At 35.0% G+C, this 17,616-nt stretch overlaps 1 protein-coding gene across 5 annotated transcripts in view; it reads right to left on the reverse strand.

The window, feature by feature from the left end:
* Positions 1-17,616, reverse strand: part of CNTN5 (contactin 5) — a 674,696-nt gene that overhangs the window by 155,500 nt on the left and 501,580 nt on the right. For all 5 annotated transcript variants that reach the window (XM_040584292.1, XM_040584291.1, XM_040584293.1 and 2 more), the window contains one exon: positions 4,203-4,305. In XM_040584292.1, the coding sequence (XP_040440226.1) occupies positions 4,203-4,305 (103 nt within the window). The remainder of the gene's footprint in view (positions 1-4,202; positions 4,306-17,616) is intronic.

A 17,616-nucleotide genomic window follows, 5' to 3' on the forward strand; every position in this document is an offset into this window, starting at 1 on the left:
AATGGCAACCTGCTGTCACAGAAGGCAGTGCCCGAGAATTTGCATTTCTGGAGCAGGGAAAGCCAGGAATGCTGCAATCTGTGCATGAGTGTCAGCTGAGAAAATGATGGCTTCTTCACCAGAACTTACCCAAACAACAAGGTCATGATCTGTCTTCATGATTTATGTAATAAACTTAGGTTCTGACACTGAAATGATGGACTTGTTAGAGAACCAGGATTATCTGGACTACAACCAACCACCTCATTACCAATAAGCTCATTTATTATTAAAAAAAAAAAAAACAAAAAAACAAAAACAAAAAACAAGCTTGTCTTTTTAAATAACAGAAGACACAAGCAGTGAAAACTGTGTTACTCAAAAGCAAATATTAACATACTGCTGGTTAGATAGTCTATATAGGCATTTTGAATTTTTCCATTCAGTAAGTTTTGAAGGAGTTTTTTCTGTTTTTTAAATTATTACCTTATTAACAATGCTTAATGTAAATCTTAATCTGGATTTATCAATATTAAGATAAAAAGATATAGTTCTGTTCTTATGAAAAGTTAAAAAAAATAGAAGATGTTAATGCTTTGTTATTGCCAGTAGTTTATTTAATTATTCTTGGTCCTCTGTCTCATTAGGAAACAAACAAAACCTCAAATATTTCTAATGAAAATGACATAATTAAATGGGTGTCAGAAAACACATCTGTATGCTATATATACAGCTATATATCAAACATAGATGTAATTGAAACACAAGTTATTGTGCGGATGTGGCTGGATATGGCTATAAAATCAACTTCTTAATGAAAGTGGGCCAGCATAAATATCCAGAACAGATCACAAAACATCATTAATTGCAAAATGCACATTCTGATACATAATACAGTAAATTTTATTTGACTCCTCTGTCTGTCGTGTTCTGTTATACCTCAGCAGTAAATCATAGATATATGCAGTGATTTCTTAGCTAATGATTAATGCTGACTATAAACAACATTGTCTAATACAAATAACATAATTTTGAGGTATTTCACTCCTGTATTACTTTGAATTCTTTAGCAACAACAAAGTCTATTTTTAAGTAGCATCAATAACATAATATTTTCACTTGTAACTGGACCAGCTACATATTTCCTGTGTCACAATAAAATGTCTCCTAGAGAATTTTTATCTGTCAAGCAATTAAGACATTTGATTTTAGTTTGGAGACAAAAGCTGCGCAGCTCAAATTTATTTAATTCCTACAGCCATAGTGACTGGCAGTTCTAAATAAACACTATTAATAAATCATTAATCTCTAACTAAAGAGTAGGCTTTTTTTCTGGAATATTTGCCAAATGCCTGCTTCAGGTAATCTCCCTGGAACGTCTGTCATTCTCACAATTACTGTGGAGAGAGAAGAGCCAGTGTTTCAGACAGCTAAATTAAAACATGAGAAAAGCAGCAGCACAATGGTTTTGAGACTGTAATAACTTCTGTGTTATTTACAATAAGAATTCAAAACATTAAATCTGAAAATACTAAATAAGGAAAGAACAAATCAGTTGCTGTTTCAGTTTGGTAATGGAGACCCATGGCAGTGTGCCAAGAAAAGATCCTTACAAGCTATTGGGAATAAGAGGTAGGAGCAAAAAATGAAAATTATGAAAATTAATAGGAAATCTAATGCATTTCTCCTTCCCACCTCAGCCTCCATGTTTCAAATGAGGCCTGAAATGTCATTCATGTGATTATTACCATACCGGGTTGAAAACAATTTCAACTTAGCTGATTTGATTGTGCATTAATGGCTGTGAAAAGAAGATAAGGAACGTGCATGGTAAAAATAGCTGCCCATCACAGTAGCAGCAAATGGGGTCAGCTTATTAGATAACCTTAAATTCCTTGATCATTAAGGTGTTGGGTTTTTGTTGTTGTTGTTGTTTATTAAAGATTAATACCAAATATGAACATGGAAATAAGCTAATTGAAGCCTTTCTTGTCACTTTCTTGTCAACCTTCATCTTCCTTATGTGGCTGTTTGAATAGTGACTGACTTTTTTTCAGAGTTTACTAAATCTCAGGGTGCTGATGATGGAAGATACCAGTAGCTGTGTTTCTTGCCTTCAGTGATGGTTGTGAAGGAGGTCTGTGGCACACCCTCCTTGACTGGAAAGTGACAGATGACTTGTAATCTGTCAGAAACTGCAATTCAATTGCAGCAAAATGAAGAAAACAAGAACTAACATGTTGGTTGCTGCTTCAGCCATGGCCAAGAGTCTAAAAAGGGCCTCATTGCCAACTATTGACCAGGCAGAAAATTTGCGCTGACAGAAAAAGCCTAGAGCCACCAACCTCTACAGAACAGCCCTTTTCCTCAAATATTTCAGCATTTCAGGAAATCTCTCAATATATTGCTTTTCTGTCTTTTCTCATGTACATCTTTCCTCACTTATACTGTATAAAATATAAAACTTGTGTTTTACCCTACAGAAGTTCTCTCATGTGTGCTTTCTAAACTACTGCATACATTTATGTTGGGAATGAATTTGCAAAAGCCACTGTCACTGTCTAATGGCTCCCTGTATGTGGGCTGTTGTCTCCCATTTTTTGTTTGGACTGGTTTGTCTATGTCCTGTCTCTCCTTCCACTTCACTGGGCCTAAATAGACACAATTAAAACAGTTTGTGAGAATTTATCTCTATTTTTTTATGAATACTTTCTGTTGACCTGCTCACTGAAAAATTCTGGCTGTTGGTCAAACAGGGAAAGCAGGCAAGAAGGGAAATAAGTTTAAGACATATCTTAGCCCTTCAGTAAAGAGGAACTGTTATGAGAAAAATCTGAACAAAAAAATCCAGTGACCAGTGACACATGAAGGCCAAAATTGCTATAAAACCATTTAAAGAGTCCTCTCAGGTAGCAGAGACAGACTTTGAAAGGTTGCTCTGGAAAACCAGAGCTGCCAAGAAAGCAAGTGGTGATCTTCAGGAAAACAGACTATTGTCTTAAAACTGCTTTCCTTTCATGTTTTGTTCCTACTTAGGTAAGTAAGTAATAAGAATTGATACGAAAGATACAGTAGTCCTTAGACTAATTGATTTGTGAAGTTTCTCCACAGGAATTACAAAGATAATCCTTCCACTATTTCTTAATCAAAGCCAGGCTGTAATAAACCTGGTGTGCCTTGATAAGCTATGAACCAGAAACCCAAGCAGGAGATACAATATTGAGCAGCATGACTTTGGGGGTGCGTGTGGGGTGTGGATTCCAAAAGGAACACTGTAAGAAGGAACTGAAAATAATTCAATACAGTGAGATTTCTTTCAACATTCCACCCCCACCCCTCAAATCTGATGGGGTATTTTGGAAGAAACCCTACCCTTTATATTTGTTTATACACCTCTAGCAAAACACCACTGATGGAACACCTGTTTTTACCTACATACATGTAAAGAAGAAAAAATAATTTGATTGAATCACTAGAATTGCTTCTTAGTTCTGATTGTATACTACCTTTGCCACCTTATTCTTGGCAACATTAATAACAGTAACTGTGACAACAAAACTGAAATGTTCTCAGTTTCATCCTATATTCTATAATCGGAATAGTGTATAGAAGTAATTTGACTTCTTATTTAATCTGTATGAAATAGCAGAGAAGTGTTTCTAAAACCTTCTCTCTGTAAACTCATTTATCAATAAACATATAAAAAAACCCTTGACATGAATACTAAACACCTGTTCTCTAGTAGTGTTATTAGGTCAGCTAGAAACTAGAGAATTGTCACTGCCACAGGGTGTGTTAGGACATGTTTAAAACATTGTGCTCTTAGCTTCACATATAAACTATGCATTTGGAGAAAAAAAAACACTGCTAAACTCATTTAGTCTCTCACTACGATATTTTTGCAGAATAAACTCTAATTTACTTATTTATAGCATCTCAGTGAATAAATGGGTGAGTGTGGTAAAATTTTCAATAATCCTTTCCTTTTGTTGTTTACAAGAATGTTACTTTTCATTTTGACAAAGAGTCTTTTAATTGAATGAATTACTGTCCACAGAAATGGCTGGGCAGGGAATTTAGAATTGGCTACTTAGTCAATTGGTTACTTTGAGTGTGCATTAAGGACTGTGAAAATGAAATCCAGCAAAATAATGAAGCCACAAATTAGGCATGTCACACCTTAATAAACAATGATGTCTAATTATGAAAGAATCTGTACTTACTTGCCAAGTGCGAAACACTCCATCTTAACAGTAGTTCCCCTTGCAGCTGTAACTGTGTAAGGAAAATGAACTTCAATTTTTGGTTCATATTCCCCCATCACACCTGGAAAAAAAGGAATGTTTAAAATATGAATGAACATCATTTTTCCATTTGTTGAGATTAGCACAGTAAAACCCCATGGCTTGCTTTTTGAACCTGCCCAGCAGTAAAGCTAGTAATTGATGGAGATAGCCTCGTTTGATGTGACATGCTCTGTCAGGTCCAGTATATGTTCTAAAACACTCTTCAGGGTTACCAGCAGCTCAACAGTGAGCTTAAGAAAAAGGATTAATTGTCTCAAACATAGGTTAATATTTACATTTTGAAAGATTAAAACAGGCAATCAATTTTATAAGTGTGGGGATTTTCAGAAACCAAAGCAATTTTTACCAGTGTAGTGACAATTACAACAACTAAATCAACATATCATGGTGTGTTTGACTGAAGACCTTCTAAGCTCAGCAAGGAAAACTCAAATGATGTAAGAGCATTTGTGTACGCATATACAAACACAGATATGCAGACTCATACACAGTTCAGTTATTGGATTTTCAGTGACCCTTTTAATTTGGGACACGATTAATTTTATCAGGACAACATGCTTAGCACTGTAAGATGCTACTGGAAAAGTATTCAGGAATGTGAAAAATATAAACATTGAAATCAAGAGAGTTATCTGGAATTTGCTGTGGAGTGACCAATCACTTTGGAGAATCACAAGAGTTTAGGAAATAAGAAATAAGCAGGGAAGTGAGACAGGTTTTACAAGGCAAGGTGAGAGGTCTGTATTTGATGTGAGTTGAAGGAAATGTCATAATGAACGTGGCGGGAGAAGAATACAACTAACAGCTGTGTTCTGTCAGACAGAAGGTAGGTTACCGGGATAAGGAATACTCAGGAACTAAAAGCTATTTTAAAAGAATAAGAATTGTTCAGATTTTTAGATAAGGAAAACTGAATAAAGTCTGACTTGTGGGCACAGCAGCAGTAAAACTAGTCTAGTCTAAATCTATAAAAATCCGTCAGGAGTCTCCAAAGTATTCTAAAGCAAGCAAATAGGAGCAAGAGAAGAAAAGAAAGGAGAGAAGAGAGATCTTATGCAAGAAAAATAAAGGAACATAAGGAAGAACATGGAAGTAGGGGAATATGAGATTTGCAGCTGAGAGAAGACCAGCTGGCATAGACATGCAGAAAAACAACCCACAGCCTATCAGAGCAAAAGTAATATATAAGGCTGAAATGGTAAAACATATAGTTCTAGCCCTTCAAATGTTCTTTATGTGACTGAGGAATGTCCACCTGGGCTGTGCTGTCTTCATCCTGTTGTCTCACAGGTTCCTGCAGCTTGCATCTGGGAAGAAGTCTAAACATATATGCATTTAAACATGTCTTTGGGGGCTTAAGTTTAGCAAGAAAATCTAAATGTGTTGGGTATGTGAATAAAATAACAGAAGTAGAACACATAGAATGCTTTTAATTCAGTGTAATTCCATAAATAATGTGGCTTTATAAAGAGCAGCAGAGTACTTTTTACAAAACACAGTCATGCAAAGGCTCAGGGAGGACCTTCTTGGTCTCTCCTGAGAGCAACCTGAAAGGAGGCTGTAGGCAGGAGGCTGGTCTCTTCTCCCACATAACAAGTGACAAGGGAAGAAGTGGACTCAAGTTGTACCAGGGGAGGTTTAGTTTGGATAATAGGAAAAAGTTCTTCACCGAAAGGGTGGTCAAGCATTGGAACAGGCTGCACAGGGAGGTGGTGGAATCACCATCCCTGGAAGTGTTTAAAAAACACGTAAATGCGGTGCTTAGGGACATGGTTTTGTGATGGACTTGGCAGTGCTGGGATAAGAGTTTGACTTGATGATCTTAAAGGTCTTTTCCAACCTAAATGATTCTATGGTTCTATGATTCTATGCAGGAATTTCATGTATTAGAAACAGTAAGCCAATTTTCCTCAAAAACTTGACTAAATCAATGTTTTGACATCACTTTATGAACTGGTGGAGAAATACTTCCCCTTGTATGAAAAGGCAAATTCTGAGCCAATTCTGTCATTAAAGCTTAAAAGGTTGTTGGCTAGTTGTTGGGGTTTTTTTTATGGAAAAAAGAAAATTAACCTTTTTGTCCAAGGTATTAAAATAAAGTCAAGGCATCAAGCAAATTGTATTCAATTAAAATTTTCCCTACACTAAACTGAAATAATTCGTAGTCTAGCCTGTCATAAAAAATATATTCTCACTGGCTTGTACTGTATCAATAAATTCCATAATTTAATTACAGTCCTTGTGACTTTTACTGTTCTCTGGCTTCTTTTGTGTGTGATTATGAATATCAGTTTGCTTCATCTCCATTGAGCTGTTCATGATTTTATATCTGTCACATCCCCTTTTAGTTGTGTCTTTTACAGACTGAAAAATCTCAGAGTATTAGTCCTTCCTTACACTGAATCTTTTATAAACTTGCAATCATTCCTTGTGCCCACCTTGCACCGTTTCAAATTCCATTCTAGCATTTTGAGATGGGAAGACGAGAACTGCACAGCAATAATGAAGCTGTAGACCTTTCCTGTCACAGGTTTGTGTTTGGTTTTTTTTTGCTTGGGTATTTATTTGATTTTGTTCTTTCCTTATAGCTTTCCTCACAATTCAGTTCTATTTGCCTTTTTTGCACTTGAGCCAATGTTCATCCACAATGGCACCCTAATTTCTTTACTGCTAATATCTAATCAAGATATTATATCTTTAGGTTTAGTTATCATATAAATTTGTGACATTTTATATCACCTGTCTACTCTATTGTCATGATATCCTTTCACAGATCATCACAGTTAGTTTTAATTTTAATTATCCTTAATAACTTATCAACAAACCTTTCTACTTCTGTATTCATTTCCTTTCCAGATTATTTATGTGTTGAGTGGTGAAGTCCCAGAATATTAATTCTGTGGCTTCACGACAATCTCCCAGTTCTCCATACTGATCAGATACTCCTACAACAGTTGGATTTTTTTCATCTGTTGCTAATTCAAAATAGAGCTGTCCTGCAACCCCTCTAAGGATTTAATTTCTTTGACAGCTTTTGATGAGTGACCCTCTCAAGAGCTATTTGAAATGAAAGTACACAGTGCTAACTTGACCATTCCTATTTGTATTCTCTCAGACTTTACAGGAAAGTTGTATACAGATTGAAGCATGACTTACCTCTTTAAATGCTGTGTTCCTGGTATATGACCATATGGTCAGATCACTATATAGTAATGCAATAAATATAATCCTACTAATTGTACTTTTCCATGTATTTTCTATCAAAAGACTTGACACAGAAGTCAGATTTACTGGTCTGTAGTTCCTCAGCTGTTCCCAGGAGTCCCTTTTTAAAAAAAAAAATCCCCACCTTTTCTACCTATGCTGCTTCTAGGCCTGAAGCTCCGTGAAGGAGAATAGTACATCCCACTTCCTCACATGTATGAGTTTGGCCTTGGGGATTTGTAAGGATTTGTAATGCCAATATGTCTTCATATTTCGTCTATTGAAACTTCAATTATGAGAACTTCAGTCTTGATAGGGGAATCTGCCTAAGTTCCCATGTAGTAAACATTACAGAAAATAGTTCATTTAGATCTTATGATGCAGCCTTGTACTCCTGAGGTGTACCTTTTAAATCTCTGGCATCTCTTGACTCTGCATACTTGCTGACAGGCGTTGTGATTCAATGAATTTTAAAAAGGGTTTTTTTTTTGCTTTTGTGTAAGACTTTGTTCCTGAAAATCATTGTGTTGAATTGGCATATATTATTAAAGATTTGCCTTTTTATCCCTGAAAAAAAACACAACTTAAAATAAGATTATATTATTCTTGCTTTTAAAATAACACAGTAGCTATGAACACATCTGAGGGACAATATTACTTTCCAGATCTTATGTTTTTAAATTACATTAACTCCCTTTAGTAGGTATATCCTGTACAAGTATTGAATGCTTTTTGCAAATCATGCCATCATTTCATGTTCCTTATGAAATGCTGATCTATTCATTTCCTATAGCAAGTTCTGTTCTTCTGGGTTATTGTTACACTAGCAAGTGACATGCCTGCAGCAACTGGCAAAAAAATGTAGAAAAATTACCGAGCAATTGTTTGATGTCCTTATGAAAATTAGGAAACAAAAGCCTATTATTGCAATGGGATATTTTTCATCTTTATTATTTATGATCTTTGAGACCAAGTAGGCCATTACAGTTGTATAGACATCAAGGGAATTATTGAGGCTTTACCTTCCAACGTTACATTGTAATTGCTTTGCTATGGCTGTTGTACCTCCTGGCTCTTTATCTCCCCTAGTTTCTGTTTTGGTCACTGTGAGTCAGGAATGGTAAATTAACCACCACCTGCATTTTCATCAAGTTTTTTTGTTCATTTGTATCAGGTGCTAAAAGGAACCTGAACTTCTAAGAAATATCGAGGCCTTGAGTTATGTGCATTAGAATCAATCTCTCTCAGACTTATATACATGACTCTCAGAGGTTTGGTTGAGGCAATAAAAAATTCTCTCTGTCATTTTTTATTTCCAGTTATCAAACATGAAATATAACAATAAATAAAATTGATCAGCACAGAATAAAAACATAATATACGATTTTCAAGTGGGTAACAAATCACTTCGCTCACGTGGCCTGAGCACTCTAGAGGAGCAGAGAGCTGTTCTCAGCGCTCCCATGTTCTGCCTTCTCATGAAAATACCTCCTTTTGAACAATCTTTTAACTTCCTAGAGATGACTCCCATGATTCAGTTTTCCTTAGGCTAATTAGTTAATTTTCTACACTCCTTACTTCACAAGCTGTGCCTTTCTGCTGAGCTCAGATCTGGGTATGAAAGTGCTGAATTTGTGATTGGTATGAAACAGACTGCTCCAAAATAAATCTAATTTACCAGATCTTGAAATTTTGTCAGAGAGTTAAAAAAGTATTAAAAGCCAAACTTTCCTTTTTGTTTAAGAAAATCTTACCCCTGGGCTTTATTCTGAAAATTCATCCCACCTTATGTTTCCCGGTCCCTGGGCCTCTGCCCTTTCTGCATGTATGAGGAGAGCCTGCCACATTTCTGTCCAGCCAGGGTCTTCCCTGGGTGGGTGAAGTCAAACTGAGATGAAACACCAATAATCCTTCTGTTATATTTCTGATTACCAGAAAAGGCACTGATTCAAATGGATGAACATATCCCAGGACTAAGCACAGCTTGACTTTGTTAAAATTAATGGCTTGTTAGTCACATGGGCAGAAATGGAGCTCAATATTTATAGAAGAGATGATTTCCCTGTCTCCTCCTTCAGCTACTGTTTTTTGGCAACAGGGCAAGTATCTATCACAGAACAATAATTACATATTCTCCAACTCAGGGAAGGAAAAATCTTCATAAAATCAGGTTTAATTTTAATAAGTGGTTTCATTTAACAAGTTGTTCCTCTGACTTGGCTGCAAATCTGTGACTTGAGTTCAAATCTTTGCTATGCAAAGTGTCCTATGAACCCTTAACTATACTGTTGCCTGCATTTTTAATTTTCCACCACAAAATAGAGATAACACTAAATCACAATAATGTGATAAACACTGATTGTGAGGTGCTCAGATACCACAGGAGTAGATGTGACAACATTTCAAACATTTACAGATATTACTACAGCTAAAACTGTTTACATTCTCCCCTATGGACCATTTAATGGACACAGGGAATAGAATAAAATAGAAGGATCCGTTTCTTATGGTTGGTTTTTCAGCTAAGAACAAGCAAAAGAGCTACAGATTGGGTATTAGTCACTATCACTTTGAAAGGGACTGCCTCACCTCTTCATTTAGCCCAACACTCCATGTGTTACAACCTCAAATGAAGAGTGTAGAAAAATTGTGAGTCTATGACTGTGTCCACAGAAGAAAATTTTTTGTCTTCATGGATAATGAATCCAAATCCAAAATCAGACTGCTGAGAAATCTTGACATGTCTGCTCCAGCTGTGTAGAGGCTAATGCTTTCTGTTCTATCAGTCTTCCAGATATTAACTACCTTCTTGAATATCCCAGAAGAAAAGCTTCCATGATTACTTCTTAAACCCTTCAGTTAAAATTATTTGGGTTTATTTCAAACTGTTTAAGTAACAGCTCTTCAGCTTACTTCAAAAAGTAATTTTGAATGGAATACTTGAATAAGTGGCTGATAAGCTTTTAAGACAGTAGCTAGAAAAGAATATAAGATTCCTGGCTAAATAGTGTCAGAGTGCTATGGAGAAAATGAAAGCTAAAGATTTCTTGTGCTCAGGAGAAAGATTAGGCACAGATTTTTACTTGCCACTATTTCATTAGCAAAGATAAAACCCCCATAGTTCAGTGATTAAGGGTGTTTGCCTGACAGCTTCGGGTGAAATCCCCAATCTTAATCACATGGTGTAGGAATATTAATCTGGTTCTCTTACAACCTTGATAGTGTTCTAATCACAAAATTATTGGGAATTCTTATTGGCTTGGAAGTTCCTCTCAGTTTCTGGGAAACCTCTTGGGGAGTGATGAACTTGTCCTGATGCATAAGAATTTTCTAATGATTTTACAGATCAGTAATTGAGTTTCCTATCACATTAAAATTATGACCTGTTGTATGAATATGTACCCAAACCCAAGAAAATTTTAACTAAGAAACTATGGCAGGAATGTTCATATATAATTTCTTCTATCAGTAATCTGTGATGCAAACTAGGGTTGTCTATGGTGTGGGTCTTTTAGTGACAAATAAAAATTTAGTATTTCCCCTGAAGACCTGCACCATTAAATTTTCCCAAATATTTATTTGGAAGAGAGATCCCTGAATATACACATTTAAAATTACAGTAAATTCACAGCACAAATTGAATTATTTCAGGTATAATTATGATACCCACCATTATATCCTGACTGCAGCAGAAATCTTCAGTGTATTGGGAAGAATTTATTGACTCACCTGGCATTAATCTTACTCTAAATGGAAAGACCAGTGACTGCAAAAATCTCTAAAAATTTACTATGGGAAGGGTTGTTTTATGATTACTGTTCACAACATTCCTTCCACTTAAAGTTCCTCTAGCCAAGTTTTGAACTATAAATTTGTATTTTGAGAAGCCTTAAAAATGCTCACATGAAATTGCATTCTGCAATGCACTGAACACTGAAGTAGCAACAATGTTTTCATATTTTACTCAGAGAGTAAATTCTATCAAGTATTACTGAGCGGAAAGAAGTCTTTACTAGAATCTATCCTAATATGAAAGAAAATTGAGTAATTCAGTTTCTGGGAAAAATATACCTTAATGAATACAGGACCAGAAGGGGAAAAACTCTTATTTAGTTTACAACTAGGGGACAAGATGTTAATGTATTTCTAATTATGGAGGTATAAATGTAGAAGACTTTCACACTTAACCAAAACAAAACATTGTACAAAAGCTTAAACAAAATTTTCCTCCTTCCCCTTTAAAATCCGTCTTTATATTATACTCTATTTCACTAGTCTGGCAGTTGATCTCTGAACTCTAAACTAGAAGTAGTATTCCCATCTTGAGATATTTTAAAAATTCGTTATTTATAAATAATAAATGGTGTGCATGTATGGCATGCATACATAAGAACATTCTACCTCTCTTAAACAGCAAATACAACTAAAAGCATTTTCAACTGTAAGTGGGTGTGTTATGACTAAATTATAGAGAACTGGGGCCAGACCCTAAGGATACAAAAGCAATGAGGTAAGCTCAGAACAAGCAGTGAGGGGAGCTGTGGTATTTTTAGTTCTTCAAACAAGAGGCCAAAATTTCTAGTCTACAGTTTAGTCTGCAGAGATCTCTGTTTACCTGTGTTTGTAAACGTCAGGCAGTAACTATGACCAAGATTGCTGGCTCTCTCTATGTAAAGAAGTCTTTACTGAGTCATAACCTAGACTTCAATCCATCAATTTTTTCAGATATATATAATCTAACATCTAAGCTTTTCTGCTAAACCCAACACATATGGCATTGGATGAAACCAAACCTAACCCTTTTGATATTCAATTATGAGTGAGGGCATATGAATTGCTTGTCTACAGCATTCCACTATGCAGATTTGTGCATTTATAGTTCTATGGAAACACGATAACCTGAACATTTTCACTATATATATAGATAATTTTTCTGAGCAGCCATAGACATCAAGAAACATCAGGACTCCACTACATTGGACAACATGCCATCTTGCTTGAGAGGCCTAAGAATATGGGTCAGCAAAAAGCTAAAAGAACTATCATTGTTTCTTTTGTTTCACTTTGTTTTTACGGAGAATATTGTGCTGAACTGGCACAAGAAGTCTGTGGCAGATTTCTTTTAGGCATTGGTGGGCAATGATTATTGTTCCTCCTTTCCAATTGCCTGCTGTTCATCCTGGTCAGGCTCACAAAAGTTATTCAGAAACCTGGAAAATATTATTTAATATAAATTATTAGGAGGAGAATCTAATTTTCACAGTGCTTCTAATTATCTTCTTGATGGCATGTTCATAGTTCTTGAAGAACCTAATTTCTTCTATAGTAAATTACATAGTTGTTTGTACTTCAGATATCACCTAAAGCTTCATTTTTCTTGCAACCTGTACTATTTTTTTACAAGATAAAAACACAATATTCCCTTTGCACTTAGGTATTAAAGGTGTCAAAGTTGTTGCAGTCTCCAGAGCGGAATTATTTTTTTTTTGTTCTGATCAATTAGGACACAAAGCTATGTTGGTCTAAATATTCATTGTTATCTAATTAACCAGAAAGAGCTTCCTAAATGGGAAACATTTTTCAGTTGAGACTACTCATATAACCATGTAAATACAAGTGCCTATTACTTCCTCAATAAGAAAGATCAAACTAACATTAATGTTTCTCCTTCATTAGCAACAGCCTTTGAAATACCTACTGCTTTAAACCCAACAGTAACAAATTCTCCTTGTTATAAACTTACTGCAGTCCTAACCTCAAGCAAAATTCCTGCTGTTCATGATCAGTTTATTTCCCTATGTTGGCAAGAACACCAAAGTGACAAGTCACTCTTACTTGAATGTTATGCCATACACATGATTGCAAAGCAAGCAGTCACTTGTGAATTTGTATCTCAGATCCTGAGACAGTAAAATACTTAACATTAGGTATGACCATTCTTAATAATCTAAAATAGTTCACAATGAAAAAGGTTATTTTTGTCTGAAATCTTAATAGCTATAGTTTGATGCAACACCATTCCTAATCCCGAGCTGAATTTAGAACATTTTTTCTCAAGTTCATTTATTTTATACTTTGTACACTCTGTATATGGATCAGTTAACTCTTTCCTTTGTGTAATAGTTTCATAAATCATCAGGAGGAGAAGAAAAACAAGAATACATGAGTGCAGAAGATGTTCAAGATGATACATGTCTAGACTCTTAAAATACTTTAACTAAAAAAAGCAACAACCACATTTCCAGTAGATAGTGTTTCTATAAACTAGCAGGAAAACTTAGCAGTTAAAGCTCCTTGGAACAGGTTATCTTAACAGAGCTCAAAGTAAACTAAACTCAAAGCAAGCTGTTTCACAGTGTAAAGAGTTCTTGTTCTACATTGAATGCTGGAATCTAATCTTTTCCAAACCTTTCTCAGTTTTCCTCCTGCAATACTCCCTTCGGTTCAGCCCTTTTATATTGTCGAAAGACCACCCCAGGATGTTATTTCTACTTTTTTAGGATAAATCTTTTACAAATGGTGTCTTTGAGCTTTTGTGTGTTGTTTGATAGTGCACTTGAGCCATTTTACAATCCCTATAAAACACTTTGTAAAGAGTTATTATATAGGACCCCCCCATAAAACTTCCTACATACCTATAGATTTTCACTGAGAATTTTAGGTGGAAGGGCCATTGATGTTGACTGTAACAGATTTTCTAATTACATTACTATTTTGTGGAAAAAAACAAAACCAAACTAAAACCCCCACCCCCCCCCCCACCCCCCCCCCACCCCCCCCATCCTATTACATATATGTCCTGGTTTTCTATTTTAATTGAAATAAGATTACACTGGGTTTGTTTTAATCCTGACTCTCATCCTATTATTTTTTACAATGTTGCCATAGTATTTAGGCACAAGAGTAAAAAAAAAATAATTAAGGTAGTCTTACATCAGAGTTGAGCTCTGTACTGGAGCATTAGGAGGAGTTCCCACAGTTTCCAGCTAGTCTTGCATAGTTTTTATGGACTTGCACAGTTCAAATATGAACTGTGGCTGGACACTTAAAAATGTAAGTTAATGATCTTGCAATATAACCCACATTAAAAAGGCAGCCAACAAGGCCAGACACTCCAAAAAACCTGGCAGGATGAAGTCACAGTAGGTAAGTATTTTCAACTCCCATTAAAATCCAGGTATGCTTTCTGTCTTCTAGAATTCATCTCCATATGAATAAACACATTAGAAGACAAAACTCATAATGCAAGTAGGAAGAAAAAAAAATATCTGTAGATTTCTGGAAAGGGAAAACTGACAGATCATAAACAATAGGGTTAATCTTTAAGCAATTATCTCTAATGTTAATCATTAGTTAATTAACTACTATTAGCATTCTTCAGGGATGGAAATAGTCAATGGCTGTGAAACTGTTAATTTTGCTTTATCTTTATTTTTATGCATTATTTGTCACCTTACTATTCTATACTGGCCCTTTATATTGCTTAGTTTCCACCACTGAGGAAATTACTATGAGTTCTCCCAAATTTTTCTTAAGGTTGGGAAGAAGAGCTTTAGATAACCCACCAATATTCAAACAACATACCCCGAAGTTCAACCTGCATAAGCACATGCAGAACATATTCTATTATGGAAAAGTAGAAATGAACATGCTTAATACCTTGATAACTGTACATTTTATTGTTATGTGAGACCATTAATCACATAGAATTAATCAATAAAATTAGGACAGACAAGATTTAGCTCACAGAACTATAATGACATGGAAAAAAAATTGAAAGTCAAGGCCTGCATTCAGTTACATGAGAATACATCTGGACAGATACATCAACCTAGGCTGAGATATGAACTAATTTGCTCTGATGGAACACAGTAGAAAGTATCCTGCGACATCTGAAATTGTACCAGTTCTCTTTTTTTTCCTGGAAATTTCACCATAGCAAAGCCACTAGCCACTACACAGAAATGAAATGAAGAATTACTTAATTCTTTGCTGTACAGGAATAATGTTAAAGTTAACATATTTTCAAGAGAAATAAAAAAGATTAAAAAAGGGAGAAAAAGTGGAATGGAAATGTGTGAACTTGAAATAACTGCCTTATGCCATCAAGCATCAAATGTTTTATGCTCCCTAGGTTTCTATTTCCTAAATTTGAAGATGTTATCTGTTGTTTTTATTAGTCAAGATAATTTAGTGCTCCCAATCAGCATCCAAGCCTGCAAAGATCCATTTTAACAACCCTGTTCATTATTTGTAAACAGTTATTAAATAATTCCTCAAAGTTTCTAATGCATTATAAAGGCAGTTAATGAAACGATACATAATTTTTTTTTTCCTGCTAAAACTTTTTATCTCCTTAGGTAGAATTTTAGAGTAGTTTTTATAACCCAGCTTGAAGTGAAATTGAATTATAGGAAATGACTGATTGTCAAGGACATCTGAACAAATGAGGTATTCATTTTATTCAGAATCCATTGAAGGATTTCTTGATGTTTTTATTTAATTTGCTTCATATCAAGGAGTTAAGTTCCCCTTTGAGGCACATCACAAAAGAAATAAAAGATTAATAAAAGCCAAGGAAGTTCCTGCATTCTTGCAGAGTTTGACAGAAAGCCTTAATATTATTCTGTGTCTTCCACATAGATAAATAGAGACCAGCGTTGTCATAGGAGTGGTTTTTGTTACAAGCTGTCCAGTCCCCTGGGTACAGGTACTGTTTATACATCAAAACCTGAGAACACTTGACAAATACATCAAGTAGAATATTTTTGATTTAATGATATATATGTCCAGAGAATACAGACTATATAAATAATTTTATTTATATAATGTCTTTTGTAAAAGCTGTTTAAAACCACAAGCTCTTCCCGTGGTTTCTGACAAATGTGCTGACTGCATAGGATAATGTTAGTTGTGATGCCAACCATTAGAACTCAAAAGGCTGCATGATTTTTAAAATTAAGCCAATATTTGAAAAGTTGAAAGTGATTCAATTAATTTTATAATCAAAAAGCTTAAAAAGCCACATTCAATATCATACACAACAACATAGTGTCAAGTAAACTTTCAGGAACTTGGATATTTGTTTTAATACCCTTCTTAATCTCTCACTTCCTTATTACACTCCATCCTCAGCTGTTTCTTTCTCCACAAATTATTCTTATTTTATTTAGCTCTAACGACCACCTCTTTTCAGCAGCTGTATTATTCCATATTTTGGAGTATAATGTATATATTTTTTTCAAATACTGCCATCGTCCATTGATATTTGTCAATGGGACAAGGCAATATAATCTAAAGCAATTTCTATCAAAAAGAAAAAGTACAGTACCATTAATGGAATATTTTATTTGTGATCCCAGATAGTTTTTAAAAGGCTTATACTACTGCATTCTGTGGAGGAGGTAGGACAAGGCAGATCTTCTAAATAATAAATATAATTTAGCAAGCAGAATCTTCCTGAATATCTTTTCAAGGTATGTTTATGGAGACTTCAAGGTTAGGTACAAAGCCTGGATCTCTAAGAAACTTGCCTAGTCACACAGGAAAGCAAACAATTTACTAAGAAATACTAACAATCTCCATTACAAAAAAAAGGAGGCTTTTCATAAATCCCAACAGATAAAAATTAAGGCATAGAAGCCTGGTAGAAATTAATGCACGTGAAAAAATGAATTGGGAAATTGTTGAGGAGCAGCTCATCTATGTGCAATGCCTCCTCAATACTCCAGCACAGTTCAGGAGGTTGGATTATCACAGTTGTATGACAGCCAGCCATGAAACACAATTTTGCTTGAGGCTGGTATATACTACCCACTTGACATTTAGGAAAATCTGTGCAGTTTTCCTTCATAGATTTTGTTTCTTAGGTCAGTGATGTAGACTGCTGACTTCATCTTTATTTACTCTCTCAATTTCTTGTATTTGTATTGTGTGCCTATGTACTCTTAGTCCAATATGCATAATTAAACTGTTGAATTTCTGCACAAAACTGGAACTTAATAAAACCATGAGAAATGTCATAAAGAAACAATAGAGCAAGGTACAGATAATAAATATGACTATAAAATTGTATCTTTTTTTTTTTCATAGTTCAAGCTGATTAAAGACCGTCAGTGTTGGGTTT

The sequence above is a fragment of the Falco naumanni genome, chromosome 2, assembly GCF_017639655.2.
Source record: "Falco naumanni isolate bFalNau1 chromosome 2, bFalNau1.pat, whole genome shotgun sequence".
Taxonomy (NCBI): Eukaryota; Metazoa; Chordata; class Aves; order Falconiformes; family Falconidae; genus Falco; species Falco naumanni.